The sequence below is a fragment of the Rhinatrema bivittatum genome, chromosome 18 (genome assembly GCF_901001135.1).
Source record: "Rhinatrema bivittatum chromosome 18, aRhiBiv1.1, whole genome shotgun sequence".
NCBI classification, from domain to species: domain Eukaryota; kingdom Metazoa; phylum Chordata; class Amphibia; order Gymnophiona; family Rhinatrematidae; genus Rhinatrema; species Rhinatrema bivittatum.
Genome location: NC_042632.1, coordinates 38,973,100 through 38,997,456, shown reverse-complemented (window position 1 = coordinate 38,997,456; position 24,357 = coordinate 38,973,100). Strand labels below are relative to the sequence as shown.

Below are 24,357 nucleotides of genomic sequence, written 5' to 3'. Positions count from 1 at the left end.
CGTTTCACGGCTAAGAAAAGAAATAAGCAAATTAAGTGTCTGAAAGCTGCTTCTTCTCTGCCACTCAATTACTCTGATATTTGTGGTAAAAGGTTATCAGCTGCTATCACCCATATGCATTTTAAGTTTGAATATTTAATATCTGGTTGAAGAGTGACCCCCAAAGGGAAGGAAATTTAAAACATAATGGAGGGTGTGGATATGAACAAAGGGATATTTTTTTTCATCCTCTACTCCCTACCCCAAAAGTATTATGACTAACAGGAGTTCAGGCAGTCACCAAACTGATTTTCTGAGAATTTCGTCACCCTTTGCTTGGTTGATGTGGTCTGGTTAAATGGCGATCCTGTGGTCTGGCATTGGAGAACCTGACCTGGACATACACATGGTGCGTGCTCTGAGGCTATGTCAGCGTACCTTTGTTGCTGAAGTCATCCACTAACAGAATCTCTGCAATGAGTTCAGGTGGAGAGCGATTCAGGATACTGTGTACTGTGCGGAGGAGAGAGGACCAGCCTTCATTGTGGAATGGGATAATTATACTGGTATTTGGCAGTTTCTCTGCATACAGCTTTTTCATGCAGCTAGAACAAAATGGAGAGAAAAAGCATTACTCACTCTCTTTATGACCATAGTAACACACTAGTCATCAGAAGTTAGGAGTTCTTTGGCCCACCAGTATACCTAGTTTTTCTTAGTTATTACTACCACGATTCTACTCTATCTCTGGTTATCTCCCTCCCTTGCCCTTACCACCACCCCTGTATCTGTCACTATTTAAGTTGTTCCCATTCCTGGTGGTAAGCAATTTCAGGCACCTTGCCACACTCAGTATTTATTTTATTTAAAATTTTTATATACCGGCATTCATGTTGCAAACACATCATGCCGGTTTACATATAACAGGGGTGTACAATGAACAGTTGAATAACCTATTAGTGTAGAAGGAAGCAGTTACAAATAACAAGGTAATAGAACTGGGAGAAGAGAAGAAAAGGGAGAGAATTAGGTATAGGTATTTACATTAGTAATAACATTTTTACATGTGGAAGTGGTAGATCTGGCTGAATAGAATTAATCGGTGTCCGGGAACGCTTTTTTAAATAGCCAGGTCTTAAGTCTCTTCCTGAAGGTTGGGAGGCTGGGCTCCCAACCTTCAGTATAGATGCATGCCTCACATTTTCTCCGAGCCCCTCTCCTTCCAGCTTCTTATCATAACCCCCTTGTAGTTGAGTTTGCCTTTAAGAAAAATGCTAACTTCTTATACCTTATAGAAGGCTGCCAGATATTTGAATGCTCATCATATATCCTCATTCTCTTTATTTTTCTAGAGCACATTTTGAACTCTGTGTCTTGGGGGACTTCTCTCCAAATGGGTTTCTTTTGAGCATCTCATGACAGGCCTGAACCTCACTCATAAGCCTGGATATGTTGGGCACAATCTCAGTCTCTCATATTTGTCGCTAATGCTCATCTTAATACCTGCATTGTGTGGAAGAGAGCCACTTCCTGGAGTTCATACAGTGTTCTAAGTACAGCCAACATATCAATAAGTACTTACAAGTTCTTTTATCAGCCAATGGCAGGGAAATACCTACTGTACCTGACTGTAATTTACCTTAGCTTGGATTAGGAAAGGCGAATTATTAAATTTAAAATCCTATTGTATATTTCCACCACATTGTCTTATCTATAAACATTTGATATTCCACATTTCCCTACAAATAGTCGCAAGGTAGATTATAATCAAAATTATAATTGGATTTACAATTACAGTTCAGTTACAATTTACAATTGGCACAGGAGCATTGATCATGAGAGAAGGCATAAACAGATATGGTTTCTGATTGATGATGATCTTCTATCTCACCATACGTAATAAAGAATAGTTGCTTGGTACTGATAATTTGATTAGCAATGCAGTGTTTGTGTTTTAATCCTTTACCATTATGTCCAGTTTTCTAGCATTAAGCTTTTCATCAATGGGAATGGAAATGCCCCAAGTGTAGGGTTTGTGTGGCAGACCCTGTATCAATTTGGTAGCTGTCTTCCAAACTGCTCCCATCTTCTCTAATGCCCTTACAAACACGTGGCCTTTAGATGTCAACAGCCAATAGCTTGTAAGGATGCCAGTGAGAGCTCCTGGAGGGGCGGGGGAAATCCACTCCCCCCCCCCCAGTGCATTCCTGATCCTGGTCCAACTGCTTTAGTGTTTGCCTACAGCCTTGCACCTCCTGCTGTCATCAGAGGAAGCCCATGAGAACATCACTGAAGATGCCGGATGTCCATCAGCGTGTCACCACCAAAGGGAGCAACTAAGTGTATCTGGGAGCAGGCTCTTGTTGAGATTAAGTGGAATTGCCCTTTGTTGAATGTGTGTGGGAGGTAAGTGGAGGGATTCCTGTCCTGCCCTACAGAGAGAGAGAGGAGAGTTTGAGTAAGGATTATAGTAGCAGTATTATATTTTATTGCCCATTCAATTGTAATATTTTAGATATGTTATTTTGTTTATAATAATCGTGTTGTCAGCTGCTCAGTCTTGCCTGAAGACAGTAGTGTATAAATCTGAAATAGTAATGCAGGTGGCATCTCAACAATGACCTGCAAGGTGTAGTACAGAGTCAGTGGCGTTACCTCTCCTTACATCATCTGTACATACAGAGCTTTTCTCACTATCTTACAGTCTTTACCAGTTTTCAAACTGAAAACCACTGCCCTCATATTCCCCCCCCCCCCCTTTTTTTTTCATCACATCACCACATTTCAAATCACACAAGTGGCAATAATGGATCAGGGAAGACTATGTTTAGAGATTACTTCCTTCTGAAGAATTAAAGCTTGAGTTTACAATACTCAACTATAGGTAGGTAAAACCAAAACCAGGCTACAACTTTTATAGAATACCTTGTTACTGTTCAGTTGCCAGAGTGTGGGGGGAGGGAATTTAGAAAAAAAGTTATGTTTTTCCTGTAAAATAAATGTATTAATTTAGTATGCGCATACATGGGTGTAAAAAAACAAATTGCACAGTGGCATAAATCATAGATAGGTTTACACATGCATGATTCAGTTATGCCAAAAATGGGACAGGAAATAACTCAAAAACCTGTTATATGTTATCTGCACTGGGACTGCTGACTGTACAGAGAAAATAAAATTACAAATTTGATAGGGACAACAGAGGCACTCTTATGACTCAATGTCTCTGAGGAGAGAAGCATCAACATTTATACATCCGCCAATGACGAATAGAGAGTGGAATCAATAGTACCACAGGGATCTAGTGAGCAGTAAAACGTTTCCCAGATAATTCAGTGGCACTTATCTGGGCAAAGGTTCTGATGAATATATCCATTTACAGTTATCAGGGTAAATTTAGGACAGATATTCACAGCAACCAGAAATTATAACCTCTCCCTACAATGCCTCTAACTTCGCCTCATTCTTTCCAGGTAGATAATGTGGCCAACAACTTGCCTGCACAAAATTTAGCCAGTCTGGGGAGTAGGGGCAGGGGCAGATAGATGCTGTCAACCCCATAGATCTGTCCTGCTAATTCTTTTGAATATTTACCTATTGAGGTCATCTTTCATATAAAGAAGCAAGCTGCTTTTCCATTTATTGGCCATGCAAATTAAAGAAGCAACATTACCTAATGCTGAAAATACAAGCTTATCTGGGGTTTTGTTTTTTTTTTTGCTGTTTCTCAGTACTTTTGTATTTGTCTAACTATATTGCATCTTGCATTTGTTTTAAAAACAAATGTGCATTTTTTATGTCCACATCTGTCTTTAGAGGTGTCTGCTGTACTCCAAATTTAGAGATTTGAAGGTGATATCAGCACAGATTTTTCACAATGACGACATCTATATTTCAATGTATTTAAAGCCCTACCTATAGGAATAGTCTTGGAAGCCTCAAGCACTCGATACCCAGTTTAAAGCTTTGCCTTAATTCTAGGCCTGTGAAATATTCCTGGAAGCGAGATAAGAGTCAGGAATAAAAGGGGAAATCTTGATTATTTCTTTAGGATGAACTAACAATCTAAATGCTTAAAAATACTTTTGGAAGTTCACTTTATTTATGATGTTAAATTTTTACATGCCAGGTAATAAGTGTAGTGGGGCTCAGAATATGAACAGTTGGAACTTCACTGCAGAGAACTATATATTTCTCCTTTAAGGCAGTGCCTCTTTTTGATCAAGAGAAGCTGCAACACAAAGGAGGTACTTTTCAAAAGGATTTACACGCATAAAAGGATATATTTTATTCATTTTCAAAAGTGCTTTTGAAAATTGATTGTAATTTCACAGGATTTACACATGTAAAAGCAATTTTCAAAAGCCCATTTATGCACGCAATCCTTTTGAAGATTACTTCCAAAGAGCCTAACTTTCAAACATTCATGTTACAGGCTTTCCATGTGTAAGTGGATACGCAGAGATTTATCCTATTATTTTATAAATTGTGCAGAGGGTTGCTTAACAGTTTATAAAATACACATAGTTCTGCTCTGAAAGTATGTGCCTATGGTTCAATATGCATGAATATTTGCAATTAAATTAAAGCGTTTATTTTTCCTACATATTTTATAAACATACGTGTGTATTATACGTTAAAAATATATGTACATGTAAAAACCTTAAAGTGTATATGTGTACTATTTTCAAAATACATGCAGGCAGGGTCAGTGGAAGCACTAGGTGAGCTAGGCCCGAGCCTAGGGCATCGACCATTAGGGGGCGCGAGCCATGTGGGGCCGTGAGCAGCAGTGGCCAAAAAAACTGAGAGGAAGGAGTTGGGCTGCGACCGGGGAGGGGGGGGGGGGCGGGTTGTTGGCGCGACCTGGGGGAGGCATTGTAAGGCACAAGTTGCCTAGGGTGACTAATCCCCTTGCACCGGCCCTGCATGCGAGCATACATGAAGTCACCAGTTTGCCAGTTCACCCAATCCATCTCCTGTTCATCCAGACTTTCTAGCACGTCACCCTGAACCAGTGGTCCCCAAACCTGTCCTGGAGGGCCACCAGCCAGTCGGGATTGTTGGGATATCCTCAATGAATATGCATGAGAGAAAATTTGCATGCACTGCCTCCATAACATGTACATTTTCTCTCATGCATATTCATTGAGGATATCCCAAAAACCCGACTGGCTGGTGGCCCTCCAGGACAGGTTTGGGGACCACTGCCCTGAACCCTCTCTAGTTCACCCAGATCTCCCAGCCAAAAACAGCAGACAACAAACAAGTCCCATTTCACTTGTGTTAGTCAATTAGCAGGTGCAAAATTGTATGAATATATTTGATAATTTATATGTATATATACATCTCTCATAAAATAGATACTTTCGCAGGTAACCTCTTGACCTCGTCCTGGAACATCCCTAGACTGTCCCCTTTTTTGTGCTGGTAAAATGTGCATGTGAAACAGAACATAGATACGTACTTCCTAGGTTTGTAAAATAGCATGCACACGATTGCATGCTACTCACACACATATATGCTATTTTTCAGCTGCTGGAAACAAGACAGGGTGCTCCATGCTGGCCGGAGCAAGATACCAAGGCTGGAAGTCAGGTAATCACGCAGCCCTTGGACTGGATTCAGACAGGGATCAAAAAATTGCAGGATGAGGCGTATGTGTACAATATGATGAGAGCAATACAAGGGTGCAAACAATTCTGGTGTGGTTTGTAATGTGTTTTTTTTGGGTTTTTTTAAAGGGGATTATATTTAGTAAAGCTTTCTACACCTGAACAGATTTCAACTAGTCATGACAGGCAGAAACAGTGAACATGAAATCCCAGCTGCTAATTAAAAATAGGGTCCCGGTTCCCTAATGTTCCAGAGCCACAGAATTTGCTTTCCCACCATATCACATCACAGCATAAGCTGCTATTTTATGAGACTTACATGTGTACATCTGTCAACTAATTTGCACAAATAATATCGGACTCATCGATTGTTTACTTTTGGTTGGGTGTGGGGAGTTCAGAGTGAAGATCTAGGAGGGTCTTGATGACCTGGAGAAAGACTGGGTAAACTAGTAAAGGTTTTGGCAAATTAGTAATTACAATTAGGTACAGATGTTTTAAAATATACTGACCTTGGTGCATAAATAGGGTTTTACGCAAGAAAATCAAAATTTTTTCTCATTTATAAAATATACTTGCATATGTTTTTAAAATAGGTAGAAATAGTATGGGGTAGATTTTAAAAGGTGCACCCGATTTTATAACTTGCGTGCGCAAGTTATAAAATCGGGGGTCGCCGTGCGCAAGGGGGTGCACAATTGTGCACCTTTCGTGTGCCGAGCCGCACTGCCTTCCCCCGTTCCCTCCCAGGCTGCTCCGAAATTAGAGCAGCCTGTGAGGGAACTTCTCTTCCCCCTTAACTAACCTTCCCATCCCTCCCCCCCCCCCCCCCCCCCAGCCCTACTCTAACCCCTCCACAATTTCTTGACTCACCTTTTGCTCCTGCTTGGAGGCAGGCGCAGGTTGCGCGCGCCAACAGCCTGCAGGCACGCAATCCTCCAACACAGCCGCAAATAGCCGCTGTGTCGGAGGCCTCTGGCCCTGCCCCCGCCCCTTTAGTAAAGCCCTGGGACTTACACGCGTCCTGGGGCTTTACGCGCATCACAGGGCCTTTTGAAAATAAGCCTGGCACGCGTAACCCTTTGAAAATCCAGCCCTATGTGCATATTGAACATTAAAATCTAATTAATTCTTCTCCACATGCTAAGGATGCTTATAATGTTATCCTGCAGAGGATTCTAAAATGATACTTTTGATTAAAAATATGTTCTGTTCAGATTTGTTATGCAACAATGCAGAAGGCAATATCAGATAATTTTTTTTTTGTTTTAAGCAAATGCATCAGGGGCCATTTAGAAACAACACAGATTGACAAACGAGGCTATCAAGACATTTACTGGCACTTTTTTTTTTCCAAAATCTGTATATTGAAAGGCACAGATTATACAGATAAAAAGTAATCAGAACAAATCAATCATGAAAAGTTATTACAAGACTGAAAAACAATCTAAGCTATTGGCTAGCTATCAATGCCATATCCATTTTCCAAAACATTATCAAACAAAAATAAGTAAAACACTCAAAAGCAAGATATAGTCCCCCTTCAATCTCGCAGTCATTCATCACTCATCAGTCCCACCCCCTCACAGACAATCCTCAAAACACACACATATCCGCAGATTGAAATAGCAAACAGTAAGCAAGAATATGAAGATCTACAGCCAAGATATTGAATATACTAAGTCAGCTAATGCTTTTCTCCTGACATAAGAGAGCAGATTATAACATTTTTGCCAGGCTTCAATATAGTCCTGATGTACTTTACAGAAAGAAAGACGTACATCTTTGTGTTCCATGTGCATTAAAAAAAAAAGACATACATTCCTACCACAATGTTATAGGAGCCACAGACTCCTCCACCCAGTGTTGCAAGAGACAACTGCGTGCTAATAAGAGGCCTATATTCATGAAACATTTATGGTCAAGTGAAAAGAGAGCTGCAACATTACTAGCACTCAAGTCTCCTAAAAAGTGAAATATCTCCCTGTAATGGCATGTAATTCCTTACATTGGTTTATAATAGTGATGACATGCCTCCAAAACAAAAAAGTTTTTAATGATACATGAAAAGATGCAACACGCACTGCTTTCTATATGACATTTATGGCAAAGATCAGTCTCCGTCAACACCATTTTCTCATGCTTATTATCTACATAAGAGTGATGCAGAGTTTTGTACTGCATTTCCTTAAGGCTCATAGCAACAGGAAATCCATGAGTTGCCAGATAAAGATCCTTAAACTTTGCAGAAATCATTGGGTCTCCAATTCCTGTTGCTAATAATTGGCCAGAGATTCCAGGTCCTTTTGCAGACATCATACCATCTGGAAATTGAGTTTACCCCCCCCCCCCCCCCGGTCCAATAATTCCATCTCAGTAGATAGCTTAACTTCTTTCAGAATTTCAGATTGTAGGAGACCTAAAGAGAGGATATAGTGATATACTTCCAAAAAAAAAAAAAAAAGCATAAAAGTTACCATGTGGTAAAGGGAAGTGTTGCCGAAGCTGTTCATAACTATACAGTGATCCTGTCGCATCATCAATAAAATGCTGGAGAGAGAAGTCCCATGGTCTTCCACTCATCAGCACCCTACTATCCATCCTGGGAGGAAACTCGGACTTCCATGTAATGGTAAAAACAAAGACTTTGTAAAATCCAAGGCCCATAGCTTGCAAAAATATCTCCAGGCATGGATTATCAGTCGCGTAACACATTCCCTTCCCACAGGAAACATATGGCTTTAGTCATATGAAGTAACCCTAAAGGAGAGTAGAGTTCCAACACCCCAGTCAACAAGCCGGGGGGTATATATTTAAACTTCCCTGTAATAAGTTCCCCTATAAATCTCATTTGACAAGCTATATTATATCATTGAAAACTGGGAATATCTATTCCACCCAGCTCTTTTCCTTTCATCAGTTTTTCATAGCTAACACTAGGTCTGCCTCCTCGCCATATAAACCAGATAAGCATTGATTTCAATAATGTCAGGTCTTTGTAGGGCATCCAGCTTGAATTCATCTGTAACCTGTATAACAGTTTCGGGAAAAAAATCATTTTAAAGAGCATGCATCTGCCCAAAAAGGGCACTGGCAACTCGTTCCAAGTCTTTAATTGTGCCAGGAAACCATCAATTAAGACCCTAAAATTAAGTTTGCATAAAGCAGCTAGGTCAGATGGTATTCATACCCCTAAGTATTTTATCTTAGCTGGAGACCATTTAAAAGGAAGGGAAAAATTTGCCATCCATTGCTCCACCCAAGGAAGAGTAAAATGACATTGCCTCAGACTTTTCAAAATTAATCTTTAGACCTGCATAGGTTTCAAAGGCAGCAAAGGTCTATAAAACATAGGGTATATCATTAACCACATCTGCCAAAAACAGAAATGTCATCTGCAAACATATATAATTTTAACAAGTGATCTCAAATCTGAATGCCCCAAATAAAATCCATCTCTCTGATTTAATTGCTAGAGGTTGTAAGTTAACAGTTATAATAATGGGGATAGAGGGCAACCTTGTCGCATGCCACCCTTCAATTCAAACATGGAGGACATCACTCCATTGATTACTAGCTATGCTATAGGATTATGGTATAACAGTTGAATCCAATCTATGAATGCTCCTTGGAATCTCCATTTCAAAGAGAGCTAAGCAGGGGCAGTTCTATCATGGGGCAAGGTGAGGCAGCTGCCTCTGGTAGAAATATTTGAGAAGCAGCAAAAAGTGTCCCCCAAAAACTCTACTGTAGAGGCTGCCTCACCTTGTCGAAGTGATGTGGCTGCAGTGGAGCCCATCCCACCATGGCTGGAAAAGGAGGCCCAATGAGGTTTGAATAGCAGCGTGGCCGCAGCGGAGACCATCCTGCTGCAAGCAGAAGAGTAGACCAGTCAGGGCCTTGTGAGCAGTGTTGCCAAAGTAGAGCCCATCCTGCTGCAGCTGGAAGAGAGGCATGGCCATGGCCGGAAGAACAGACACAGAGAGGCCTGAGTGACTGCGTGTGTGTAAGACACAAACTTGTGTTGTGTGGATATGAATGTGAGAGCCTGTGCATAGGTATGTTAGAGTAAGAGACCATCGGTATTGTTATGTAAGAGAGCATGGTTATGAATCTGTATGCATGTATGAGAGAGGAGTGAGTGCGAGAGCCTTTGTGCATGGGTGAGTGAGCCTGTATGCATGGGTGAATGCATATGAGAGAAACGGTGTGTGTAACAGCCTGAATGCATATGTTAGAATTTGTATGCAAGTGTGAGTACAAGTGAAAGCCTGTATGCAAATATGAGTACACATGGAACACATGGATCTATATTTAGAAAAAGCTCCAAGCTATGGCAAAGAACATTCTGAGGACCCAGTCCTTATCTGATTCCATCAGAAGAGAAACTATCAATGTGGCAGGTTTAACCAAATCTTTCTGAGAAGTTTCCAAGAGTGCTGTGACATCCAAAGGAGATTTAACTATAGGTGAAAGCTCAGATACTTCATTTAAATTTGCAGGACCCTTCTTAAATGATGGTACATACTACATAGTATATATGTGAAATAAGTGGAAAAGCCTTTTCAGGAATCTTCAAGTTTTTCATTAAATCTCTCTTCCACATTTCTTTTGGGGCCACTGTAGGGTCTTTGGGGAAATTACTAAAGCGTACATTTTCCCCCCTATATTGATTTTCTAAATTTTCCAGCCAAAAGTCAAGCATTTGATTTTCCTTTATAACATTTTGTTGCAAACTTGTCACTTTTACCAACTGGTTTAAATCACAGTTCTTTATTTCAACCACTTCTAACTCCACAGATTTCAGATGAGTATCCAGGTTAGAAAAAGTGTCAAGTGCAGAATTAATTTGATGAGCAATATTAATATTAAGAACCTGGATAGCGTCCCATAAGGAGTCCAAAGTTATTCATGTAGGTCTTACCAGTTCCACTGGCTGGTAAGCTGTCTCTGTAGACGTTAAATCTTCACTATGCCTCTCCTCACCGTCGACAGACGAGTCCCCCATCTTTCCTGAGTCCTCAATTGGTGCTAATTGAAGACGCGCCGAATTGTGGGGCACTGGAGCATCTCCAAGATCTCCCACTGCCAGCTCTCCCTATCACCGGCTCAGTGTGCATGCCTCAAGCAGGGTTGGAGGGGGTCAAGCTGCTCCTCCGGGGAGAGAGAGATTGACAGCTCAGGGAGGGAACCGGCTTCCTCTGCTTGCCGGCTCACCTCCAGCGAGCCTATTCCCGGATTGGTTCCTCTGCGTCGTAAGTGGAAGTCCATTGGACCCCGAACCTCCACAGCAGATGACTGGACAGGTAAATCCCACTCTCTGGCTCTTCTTTTCTTGCCAGAGTGGGGCATTTTTGTGGCAAAAATGGCTGGGCTCAGACGACTCACAAGCGGCAAGTCAGCGCGGCCATCTTGAAATCCCCAAGTTCCTGTAAAACCTTATTTTAAATGCATAATTTGTAATTGTGTGCAGTGAGGGTGGGTAGGGAGGAGGGTGCTAGTCTCTAAGGTTTGCCTAGGGCTTCTAATACAGTCATACTGATCTGGAGGCGGTGCACCACACATAGACCCACAGGGAGGCAGCTGATAGGATATCTGGGGGCGTAGCAGGGTTGCCAGCTTCCTAGAAATATCACCACTGACACACTTATCTGCTACTCTTCCGGAAACTCTGACCCCTGCTTTCCCTTTCCCGCAGCCTTTTAAATTACCAAAAAGGCCAAACTACAAGGGGACACCCCCTCCCCGTTGGTCTTCAAGATGATTTGACCTGTACTGGGCCTTGGAGTGGGGTGGTGGAATGGGCAACAAAATCTCATCCCATGTCTCAGACAGCAGATTCCCTTGAGCCACCCTTGGAGCTAATGGATACAATTTGTATGATTAAAATAAACACATATATAAGCTTACAATATGGCAAACATTAGGAATCAAAATGTTTCAAAGCTGTGTAGGGGTTACTGGAGTGAAATCACTGGAGCTGGTAGCATGTGCACAGGCATAGCTATATAAAGGGTCAATATCTGTTACTTATGAGCTGCTGAAATACAAATGACCTGAAATCCTTTGTATGCAATAAGAGAGAAGTATAAACAGATAAGAGTCCCTTTCTTGGGAGTTAGGGGTAGAAATGGTTCAGAAGAAGTGACAGATGAGGGAGTAGTATTATTCACATTGTCATACAATGAGAGAATACTTAGCCTTCTTTATTATACACTCCACAGACTTCATTACAATCATCTTAATTACTATCACTGCGACATTAAGGATGAGTCAGTCAAGGACACAATAGCCATTATCCACTCCACATCCCCCCCCCCTGCCAGTTTCTTCACTTCCAGCCTTCTTACTTTAATCCCAGCATCGTTATATATAGCCCTATATGATTTTCTGCCTAACCCATATAATAATTATACCCAGAGCTGTTTATCTGGTCTTTGAGACCCATACAGTTGCATTTGGAATAGATTTCAGAATGCAACTCACCAGGGGGCCCAATGTAATAAACTGTGCACTGAAATTCAGTTTCTTAATGCAGCACTAAAAAATAATTTAACTCCTGCTGCAGTAAGCTAATGGTATGCTAAAGTGTTAACCCAAAAATGTGCACAGAAGACATGCTTAGCGCACATAGAATACGAAGTATGCAGAAATATAGCGCCTTCTGCACTATATCTCTGTGCATAAAATGATCTCTGTGCATAAAACAGGATCTGTGGCAAAGCATTTTCTCTGTGCATAAAACATGCTTTACGTGCCAAAAAAATGTGAATTGTGCTTTATGCGTATAAAGAGTACAGGACCCCTACACCAAGAACACCAGGTTCAGCCCCATAGACTAACTTTACTCCAGATTTGACTCTGCGTCAAATTTCCAGGGTTAAGAAAGCATACGGTTAAGCCAGCCTGCCTCCCTGCATTGCCTTCATTAACGTGGGATTTAAATGGAGGGGCACAAGTTTGTGCGTGCTGTTTATGGCAGGTGTGTGCGTTTACCTTTTGCACGCAGATCTCCTTGCTACATCTGTAGTAAACTATACGTGTGCGCACACTCACACAAAAGTGTTCATAGCACAGTGCATGTTATTACATCAGGACCCAAGCTAGTAAATAAGTAGTAATGCCAGCATATCACTAATCACATTGCATCCGTTGTTTTAAGACCTTTTCATACCATTTACTTATTGGACAGAAGCAATTTCACGCATACTTTTAATTGTACTGGAACAAGGGGTTCCGAGGGGCGAGGAAACCAGTTACATGCATGCTTTTGATTTTTGAAAGCATGCCGCACAGGGTTCTGCGTACACCTCATTTTCAGGATGGACTTGCATGCATTTTGAAAATTTGACCTGAAGTCTGTGTGTATTTTCTATACATAGGCAGTTTATAAAGTTATCCTCCCTACCGTGTTTCCCCGAAAGTAAGACAGCGTCTTACTTTCTTTTTACCCCAAAAAGTCCCACTATGTCTTACTTTCAGACATCCCCCGAAAGTAAGACGTAGTGTTCAAAAAAAAATAAAATTTTTTAAATACCTGTCGGAGGGCGCTCAAGGCAGTTGACTGCCTTGAGCGCCGAAAGCAGCCCCCACCGGCAGCCCCCAGCGCCGAATCGCAGGGGTCGCACAGGCGCTGTGGGCCTGTGCGCGCATTCATTCACTGCCGGTGGGGGCTGCCGGGGGCTGCCGAGGCAGCCCCCACCGGCAGTGAATGAATGCGCGCCTGTGCGACCCGGTCTAGATGTAACACGCGACCATAGGCAGTTTATAAAGTTATCCTCCCTACCGTGTTTCCCCGAAAGTAAGACAGCGTCTTACTTTCTTTTTACCCCAAAAAGTCCCACTATGTCTTACTTTCAGACATCCCCCGAAAGTAAGACGTAGTGTTCAAAAAAAAATAAAATTTTTTAAATACCTGTCGGAGGGCGCTCAAGGCAGTTGACTGCCTTGAGCGCCGAAAGCAGCCCCCACCGGCAGCCCCCAGCGCCGAATCGCAGGGGTCGCACAGGCGCTGTGGGCCTGTGCGCGCATTCATTCACTGCCGGTGGGGGCTGCCGGGGGCTGCCGAGGCAGCCCCCACCGGCAGTGAATGAATGCGCGCCTGTGCGACCCGGTCTAGATGTAACACGCGACCATAGGCAGTTTATAAAGTTATCCTCCCTACCGTGTTTCCCCGAAAGTAAGACAGCGTCTTACTTTCTTTTTACCCCAAAAAGTCCCACTATGTCTTACTTTCAGACATCCCCCGAAAGTAAGACGTAGTGTTCAAAAAAAAATAAAATTTTTTAAATACCTGTCGGAGGGCGCTCAAGGCAGTTGACTGCCTTGAGCGCCGAAAGCAGCCCCCCACCGGCAGCCCCCAGCGCCGAATCGCAGGGGTCGCACAGGCGCTGTGGGCCTGTGCGCGCATTCATTCACTGCCGGTGGGGGCTGCCGGGGGCTGCCGAGGCAGCCCCCACCGGCAGTGAATGAATGCGCGCCTGTGCGACCCGGTCTAGATGTAACACGCGACCACCCGCCGCCCGCCGGCCGTCTCGAACTAACGCGCGTCCACCCGCCCCCCCCCCGGGAACAAGCACCCACCCGCCCGCGGCCTAGATTTAACACGCGACCACCCGGCTCCCGCCGCCGGCCGCCTGGACCCACGCGGCCCTCCGACAGGTATTTAAAAAATTTTATTTTTTTTTGAACACTACGTCTTACTTTCGGGGGATGTCTTACATTAGCCGACCCCCCTAAAATTCCCACTACGTCTTACTATCAGGGGTGTCTTACTATCGGGGAAACACGGTAGTTCCAACAAGGAATGAGCCTGAAGATCAAGATAAATAAATAAGATGGCAGAACCAGCAATGAAGGGATACATTTTAGATTTGGAAGTTGTGGAATATAAGCATTTAAAATAAAATAATTAACACAAATGGGTACTAAGAACCGTACTTGCCTTCATTCCCAAGAGCTCCTGATGTAATAAGGTGTGCTGGGTTGTGCGCAAAATTGTGCACATAAATCGTGCATAGACTTTACTCTCCATGCAAAGTAAATCCAAAAACTCTTGAAACTAATGAGTCCAGGGTAAAATAGTTATTTATTCTACATGCAGCAAGGAGTTTTGCATGAAAAAAAACAAAACCACACAAAAAAACCCTCCAACCATCTCCCCAAACCTCAGCACAAATTAGCACTCGGAAATTTAAATCCCAGGTCTTAATACTCACCTATGCAAAGAGGCGCACAAGGCTTAAGTCATGGGTTCTTGATGCTGGAAATTTAACTCCTGGAGTATTTATTGAAAACATCTATAGCCCACAACAATATCACTTTCATAGTTAAAACACACAAAACATATACAGAACACACACTGCTGCACAAACATCTGCTTAATTCAATTTCCATGCTATACTCCAGTTCCCAACTAAACACCAAGACAGTCTCTTTTCCTCACAAATACATTAGCTGATAAAGTTACTCCGGCTAATTTTAGCTTATGGAGCCAAGGGGATCCCGTATGTGAACGTTTGTGCATAAAACACAATACGCACACACACAGCATGATTTATGTGCAGAGAATACGATTTTGTACACAAATGTTATGTGCACAAATTGTGCTTCCTGCACACAAATCTTGCTTTATGCACAGAGGACACTATATGTATGCAGAAAAAATGTTTTTGTCAGCACAAATCATACATTAACGTGAATTGACCATAAAAACAAAGTCAACCATCCTGGCTCTAACAGTGGCCAATATGGGGCACAAGTACCCGGCAGGATCCCATTTCTTGCTTATAACCATGGAGAAGCAGTGGCTTTCTTAAATCTATATATGGCAAATAATGGTTTAAGTAAGTTTCCTTCAGGGACTTGTCTAAACCCTTCTTAAACTCAGCTACATTACATCCTCTGGCAACAAATTCCACAGTTTTTTTTCATACATAAATATTCAAGATACTTCAAAAACATAACATTTGAAGAAAATATAAAAATTTTGTTTTTAAACAATGTAGTATTTCCCCCAATTCCCTTCCCTCCCCATTACAGACAAGAATTAAAAAATAATAAATAAATTAAAAAAAACTTTGCAGTGAAGTAAATCAAAATTCCATCAACCTAACTATGTGAAAATGTTGCGCTTTGTTTCAGGTCTGCAGTCCTATATTCCATAGTCATCAAATCAAACAGCTGAGCTTTCCACATCTCTGTCTCTGGAGGATCTGAGTCCAGCCATCGGATAAGAATACATCATTTCGTCAATAAACAGGCTTTGAGAAGTAAATATTTGTGCGCATTCCCCATTGTCCGTCCCTGAGTAATATGATGCAATACTGCAAACCCTTCATCAATGGGGGTCGGTTTTTGAATTATACAACCAAGAACTGAGTAACTGCAGTCCAGAAGGCACGTACCTTTTTCTACACCCATAAACAATGAACCAGAGTAGCAACCGGCATAGAACATTTCCTACATTGATCAGAATCCGTTGCATGCATATGTTTAGCCCGCACCAGAGAAATTATTATCCTATGCAAACGTGAAACTGTAAATAACACAGTCTCCGTGGATTTATACATAAGAGCAACACAAACTTCCATATCACCTTCTAAGTCAATTTGTAAATCATTTTTGAATACTGCTACTAACACTTCCAGGGTATTGTATGTGTCTAAATTACACAAAAATTTATATAAAGCAGACAAAGAATGTCTATGTTTATGATACATTCTCAGATAAGCATTAAAGGAAATGTTCTATCACTCAGCACAGTTGTGATATTTGTAAATATGCAATGCAATCTTTCTTCGTGAAACCCATTGTCCCTGAATGTGGGTATAAGTGCATAGTTCTTGGGAATCCTAGACAATAAAATCACCTATAACAGAAAAAAGTCTCAGGAAGCAGTACAAATTCCACAGTTCAATGGGCACCAAGTGAATAAGAATATTTTCTCCAATTTGTTTTGCGTATGCTACCTAATATTTTCATGGATCATCCTTCCAGCCCTACTACTGCTTGACAGGGTAAATAACTGCTTCCTGTTTATCTGTGAAACCCCACTCAAATTTTTATAGACCTCTGTTTTACTGTCTCTCTTTTCAGCTCTCTCTTCTCCAGGTTAAAGAGCCCTAACCTCTTTAGCCTTTCCATAATGGGAGTCATCCATCCCTTTTATCAATTTGGTTGCCCTTTAGTGCCACTATATCTTTTCAGAGACGGAGCAACCAGAACAAAAATACCGAAGGTGCGGTTGCACCGTGGATCGTTTTCCTAACATTCTATTTCCTTTACTGACCGCTGCTATGCTCCGGGCTGAGGATTTCAATAAGTCCAAGATCCTTTTCCTTGGTGGCCACACCTAATACAGAATCCAGCATAGTATACCTATAGTTTAGATTATTCTTCTCTATATGCATCAATTTGCACTAAAATTTAATCTGTTATTTAGACAACCAATCCCTCAGTCTTGCAAGATCTCCTTGCAATTTCTCACCATTTGCTCATGAGCTAACAAACTTTGAATAACGTCTAGTCTGCGAATTTGATCACTTCACTGTTCTCCTCATCATTTGTAAATATATTATAAAACACTGGTCCCATTACGGATCCCCGGATCACACCACTATTTACCTTTGTCCACTGAGAGAAATGACCACTCAGTCCTACTCTCTATTTCCTACCCTTTAGCCAGTTACCAATCCACAACAGGACACTGCCTCCTCTTCCCACTAAGCATGTCTTCTGTGCACATTTCACATTTGTTTAAACTCCTAATGCATTAGCATACCATGAGATCACTGCACTGGGAGTTAACTCAATTTTTACTACAGATGTAGCTCATTTGGGCCCAGAGTTTGGGATGAAAAGCAGACTGCAATCCTTACATCCTAAAACCAATTAGAGTTGGGGGGGAGGGGTGGAGAGGGGAGAATGGCGTTAAGAGGGGTTGAGGGAAAATGAAGTAAGGTATGCTCACTTTATAAACTGTTTATTTTTCATAGCTAGAATTCTCTTAGGCTTAAAGTCATGTGATTAAAGAGTCCTGTTCTCACAGTTTTTTTTTTGAAATGAATGCTTTTCTGCAAAACAGTCCTCAGACGCCTTTGATGAGACTGACAGCACAAAGTAGTCTAAATAGAAATGTGCAAAATACAATAGGACCCAGCACACCTTGTCTCATTACCAGTGAGATGCAAAGATAAAGCAGGCTTGCAACTACAAATACAAATTTACTGTGCGTATTACATGTAAAATCAATCACATCAGGTGGTGTCTGGCAGGCTTTAGGGAACATACTTGCTGTAGATCTTCCATATATTCTGGGGGTTATTTTTTTCCCCACCAATTTATCCCTCTGGTAGGTCATGTAATGATTATGAAGTTTGTGCTTTTATTTTTTTATTTTTATTGTGTTATGGTGCCATGTTTTTAAAGATTGTATTTTTGTATACTTTTGTAAGTTGTACTAGGTGTTCACAGGAGAACAGTGTAGAAAATGGAAAAAAAATAAATATTTGTCCACAGATGCAAGCAGCTGTATTGTGTCCCTGGAGAAAATAGTGTATTCTTCGCAGGTTGCAATACCTTTTATTGGACTAACGTAATTATCTAAAGACGAAGTATATGAGTTTTGACAACCAGATGCACCAGCAAGGCTGCAGGATGGACGCCTATATATATCCTTCCACTGTAAGGGTCTTTCACAGGTGTCAAGTAGTGACTGGCTTAGCATCAGTCAGAAGTTTAGTTGTTGGAGTTTTAGAAATATTTAGTTTGATATTCGAAAGTGTTTGTCCTGCTGACTCCTGAAGTTAGATGGACAAAGCCCTGAAGTTTAAATTTCCCACCCCGCTGAATGGCAAACTTTTAACAGAGTAAGTCATTACCTGATAAAACTGTAGCCAGATAAGAAAGTGGTAGCATTCAAGGGGCGTGGCTTATCAGGTTAACTCTGGTCGGAAAAATGGCAATCCTAAAGTTAGCCAGATAATCAATAATAAAATAAAACTAGTGGTTCAACTGAGGTCCAATCCCCCTCCCTCCCACCTCCAATCAAAGTTACAAAAAAATAAAATAAAAAGGTAGTGGGTCAAGTAGGCTTTACCCCCATCCTGCCCACCCCACAGTGAAATTAAAACTAAGTGCAGCTGGTTTAGCAGTGCACCCCCAAAAGAAAAAAGCCCCCCCCATATTCCCTAATTAAAAAAATTGTGGGGTGCCAAATTCCTACCCCTGAGCCCCTAAAGAGTGCTAAAGAACCCCAAGCTCTTGGCTCCTCTACCTGGGCTCAGCTGCCCTGGCATTTCTTACTCACTTGTTCACATCCCTAACAGCTGCAGCCCCCGAGGGAAGAGCCTCATGTCCTCCTACTAGAGATCTTTGGCACTTTTTGTGGCTTGGGGTGGGAGTAGGAATTTGGTGCCCTAAGACTGGCGTTAGGGGATGTGGGACTGGGGGAGGGGTTCTGCCCACTTCCTTCTCTTAAGGTGGGAGGGAGAGGCATTGAGGTGCTGCTTGCCTGCAACATTTCTCATATGGGTGAGGGTTAGTAGGGTAGGGAGATCAGGACCACTTTGGCTTGCTAGTTTTCTTTTTTTTTTTTTAAACTTGGATGGCGGTGGGGGGATCAAACCCAGCTCAGTCCTGCTACTTTTCTTCCTTTTTTAAAACAATATTCAATAACCGGTGAGTGGGTAGTTATAAATTCAGCAGCATTTTTTACCCGGATTAAGAGTGCTAAGAAAAAACTTAGCTAAAGTTATCCTGACAATTATAGCCAGAGCTTCTCCGCTTGCTGGCATACTGAATTCTGACTTAATTGTGAACATGGAATCGTGTTAAAGCATCATCTCATCAAAACGAGCAGGCAGTGTCCAATGCTATCATGAGTCATAAATCTACTGTCTTATTGCAGTCTATTATTTATTTCATCTAACAGATGAATATATTTTAGTTTATAGGGCAATTTTAAAAGCCAGTTTCATGGGTACCACAGCTCTTTGCCCATGGAAATCTTATTTATTTAATTTATTTATTTTTAAGCGGCCCGACCTTCATGTGGGTGGGGGTTGGGCCAGGGATAGGAATTTTCAAGAGCCTGTACGGTTTTCTCTGAAAATCGAATCCCCATGCACATTAGCAGGTGTAAATAGGTACAAGGAGTTTTACTGGGATAAATTTACAAAGAGAATATCCTTCCTATGTATAAGTCGTTCTCTCTTGTGTATTTTTAATGTTGCCTTTAAAAGGCAAATCTTAAGAGGAAAAGCGAGCATCCGGAAAGGACATAATGTTGACTCATGGGGTGATGGCGACGAGGTCACTCACTGGTCACTTACAGGTAAATTCATCCTGATTTGAAGGCCTACTTTGGTTTCTTGCACAGTCTATACGCCAGAGCATTTCTTACACTAGAGGAGATATACTGTATTGCTGGATGATTTTTCCAGTGACTGACTGATGCCTGTACTTTCATGAGTTTGAGATATCCTGCAGGGATGATAATTTGTGTAGAAACAAATATATTCATCTGCTAGGTTAAAAAAAAATAGATTGAATGAGAGCTTAAGCATAAATGATAGAATATGAGAAAATTAGAAAATGGAAGCAACGTGATTCTGTGATAACAAGGGATCAAATGCTACCTATAGACTACAAGCAGGAGAAGGAAGGGAATGTACAGTCAGAAATAATGAATGAGAGGGGGGTGGGGGTGGGGGGGGGAACAGTGTAGGGAAAATGCATGTTTAACTTCAAGGGAGAGTCCAGCGTTTGCTTAGACATAGCTGTGAGAATCCCCTGGTTTTCTTACATCTGAAAAAGAGAAACCAGCTGAAACAGACAGACAAATTAAGTAGAGTGCAAATAACAGTACTAAAGAAAGGAAGAATAATGGAGGATATGGAGGGATATACTTGGTTTAAGGCAGCAGGTTGTTTATGATAGCAGTAAGCTAAGGTTGTCTTCTGGGAGGGAAATGTTTAGCTGGGAGAGAAGTATGAACAGTGAAGTGTGTGGAAGAAATATTTGGAAGTGCCACCACACATTTTAGAGTGAAAAAAACAAAAAAAACAAACAATCAGCTATCTGGGCATAGATAAGTTGCATTATTCTTAATAGACTGTTCAGTACACTCACTTTCTATGCCTGATGTCAGGAATTGAGCGATTGAGAGAAATTTGATCGCTCACATAAATATTGAAGCCGTTCTCCTTGTACGCCTGGTCGCTTAGATCAGCATCACTCAACAGGAATGGTTTCCCCTGTTCGCCATGCCCTGTGGAAAAGCACAGAAACCACTTTCACTGCTCATCATGTTTATCGAAACATTTATTAACGGAGAGAAGAAAACTTAAAAGTAAACATGTGCAGATGCTCTGTGTGCACGGTAACGTGCAAACCCATTTCTGCAGGTGAAACTGTGCCTTAGCCAGGAAAACTGGCTTTTAGAAAATGATCTGCCAGGTATGCGAGGGAGAAAGTACGTGGGAGCATGAGTAGGGCAGTATGGGGAGGCATTTCCAGAAATGAGGGTTGGCGAGAGGTGTGCACTTACATGTGTGGTTTTGAATTTTCAAGAGCATGTGCATATTTTTCTTGGAAAATCTTTCCGCACAGATTATTTATTTATTTAGGCTTTTTATATACCGTCGTTCCATAGGTAGATCACAACGGTTTACAAATATATTAGCATTGAATTACATTGTAGAAAGGTAATAGCATAGCAACATAGTAACGATGGCAGATAAAAAAATCAAGTGGTCCATCCAATTTGCCCAGCAAATTGCTCACGGTAATAACTGCCCCTCCATGCAGGTTACCCTCATGCTTCCCTTTCATCATTTTCAACCTCTAGGCCCTAAGGATCCACAGTGTTTATCTCATGCCTTTTTGAATGAATTTACTGTTTTTGTCTTCACCACCTCTTCCAGGCATAGACAGACACAGGTAGTTTTTCTGGAACAATTTTCAAAGGGCAACTAGGTGTCTACTTTCATTTTGAAACGGGTAAAATTCACAGGTAAAAATTAATCATAGACTTTGCACTAGCACTTTAAAATAACCCCCCCCCCCCCCCAAAAAAAAGAAAAAAGGCCATAAACAGGATCCAGAATTTGAGATTCTGCTGTTTGTCTATGCTTCTTTCAATTAGAGCTGGGAAAGTTGATAATCTGCTGGCATTTTAAAATTTGGTACATTACAACTTGAAATCCTATGCAGGTGTACAACTCAAGAACGTAAGGCTTGCCATACTGGGTCAGAGCAAAGGTCCATCAAGCCCAGCATCCTGTTTCCAACAGTGGCCAAGCCAGGTCACAAGTACCTGGCAGGATTCTGAGGGGTAGATAAGATTCCAAGCTGCTTAACCCAGGGATAAGCAGTGAATTTCTGCAACTCTACCTTAATAATGGTTTATGGACTTTTCCTCCAGGAACTTGTCCAACCCTTTTTTAAACGCAGCTACAATAGCAGCTTTCACCACATCCTCTGGCAACAAATTCCAGAGCTTAATTATACATTGAGCAAAAAATATTTTTCTCTTATGATGAACTGACCAATCCTGAATAGACTGCAGTGAATAAATAGATATCTAAGTGCCGGTACCTGTCAGCTACAGCAGTGATTAAATATTCAGTCCACAGGAGGAAATAAGAACTTCTCTTCCTCCTGCTGGGGTAACAGGGATAATTCTGGGGAGGATGGGTGGAAGTTGGAACTTGTATGGGGGAGGGACTCTGGCTGCAATGGCCACCCGTGATTCTAAAATCCCGGTGGGGCTAAAAAAAAAAAAATAAATAAAATTGGGCTGCGAAGTTATCTGGATATCTTTAACCAAATATAGTCAGCAGAAGATACCTTTAATGGAATATTCAGTGGAATGTATCTAGGTGGCTTTATCCAGGTAAACTGCCACTCACCCTACTGAATATGGGTCTCTTAAAACCGTGAATAAAAGGACCATTATTCTTCGAAGAACTAAACTTGTTATACCAGTTATTGGTTTCATACAATACCTTGCCTATCCAGGTCTCTCTGTATTAATTCATAATTATGCCAGTCCTTTTTCCTTGGGCCATTTTCAGTGAAGAAAAAATCCTTCTGACGTATATGTGGAACCTTAAACAAAACGAGACAGACATAAGTCTTTGCTGCTGCACACGGAATTGCATCTGGTGTGCACACATTCTATAAAGCAATAGGAATGCTGCTTAAAAACTAAAAAAAAAAAACAACCACCAAACACCTGCACTTCCTCCCCCACCAATTAAAGCAGTGACCTTTGAAAATGATGAAGCAATGACGTGTTGGATTTTCACAAACTGATGCACCCGCAGATCCTGCAGCACCGAACTACAGCTGCTGCTATCTGTCAAACACTCCCATTCATTTTGATAATCATCAACTATTTATCAAATATGTAGAGTAGCTTTTACTTGAGTGCAGTATATTTTTAGTGCTGCAAAACGTAGACATAGTAGGAGGAGAGAGTGCTAATATTTCCTAAACTGGTAAAAGATGAAAAATAAAAACAAAACCTGTGTAAGAGTGACTAACGATAGGGGGAAATATGATTTATACATGCGTAGGCCCCTTCCCTTGCTTTCTCCTGCCCACACCCCTTTTCTCTGCTGCAGACAGATGACACATGTACTTGTCACAGGTGTGGGTAGAAGCATGCATTGTTAATTTTACCCACCAGGATGCTAGACCATGGTTTGTGTGTGTGTGCCTGCCTAGCAATTATTCATAGGCCTACTAGACCTGCCTTTAGGGTGGTAACATTTTTTTTTTCTTTTTGGGTGGAGGGCTATTTGTACCCTCTGTCCCATAAACCTTCTTTGCCCATAGCCGCCACCATGGCCCATCCCCTGAATCTCAGCTTCAGTAACCATCCTCATAATGGAGTAATCACGAGGACTAAACCTGGCACTCGCAGGCTTTGCTCCCTCTGGACTTCCGTGATGGGTCCATGCTTACTTCACCATGAGGACAGCCCTGGGAGCAGGGTACAGAGGATTGCATGGGGGAAGGGATTGAGGCAGCATAGCCCCAGCATAAAATCAGTGCTGAGGGACAGTGGTGGACCAAATGCATCCCTGCTAGCATGCAATCTGATACTATAACAGCGCCAGGGATTTTTCTGCCATTCATAATAACTTGTTCCAAAATGTGTATAGTATATTTTTGCAAAACAAATCCACTAATAGAGGAGATGATCAAACAGATCGGCTCTGCTTATTTCTCTCTAGAAGTGAAATTGTTTTGAAATGTTCAAACCCAGTTAGTCTACTGGAACATAAAACTATTTTACACAGAAAAAAAAAGCAATCAGTTCCTGAACAGCTCTTATCTCGAAAGTATGCAATATTTATGCGAGTGAGGGATGTGCTAATTAAATCTTCTATTAACACTCTGCAATATTACTGCAACTAAAAAAAAAAAATCCACTGGAACTGTATTTTGTGTTTAATTAACAATGCAGACTTAATGGGTTAACCTACTTAGAATATCATTAGCGACAAGTGACACCCGAATGGAAAGGCTCAGGAGCAATTCCATCATCTCTTTCCCCTCTCCTCGTGCCCTCTCTACAAACTTTGTATGCTGGCCCAGTCCCGAGCCTCATTAGCATCCACTTGGGAGACCTTTTAACCTTCAGATTGTGCACTGTGTATATAACTTCACTGACTCATTACAGATTAAAGCTCAGAAACACTTGATGGTGAGCCACAAGGATGTGCAATTGCAGATCCATGCAAGTATTTAG

General features: G+C 41.6%; 1 protein-coding gene across 1 annotated transcript in view; it reads right to left on the bottom strand.

The window, feature by feature from the left end:
• Positions 1 to 24,357, bottom strand: part of GALNT10 (polypeptide N-acetylgalactosaminyltransferase 10) — a 206,915-nt gene that overhangs the window by 107,091 nt on the left and 75,467 nt on the right. The window contains exons 2-4 of the mRNA XM_029583336.1: positions 22,604 to 22,706; positions 20,727 to 20,865; positions 418 to 584 (exon numbers count right to left, since the gene is read on the bottom strand). Of these exons, the coding sequence (XP_029439196.1) occupies positions 418 to 584; positions 20,727 to 20,865; positions 22,604 to 22,706 (409 nt within the window). The remainder of the gene's footprint in view (positions 1 to 417; positions 585 to 20,726; positions 20,866 to 22,603; positions 22,707 to 24,357) is intronic.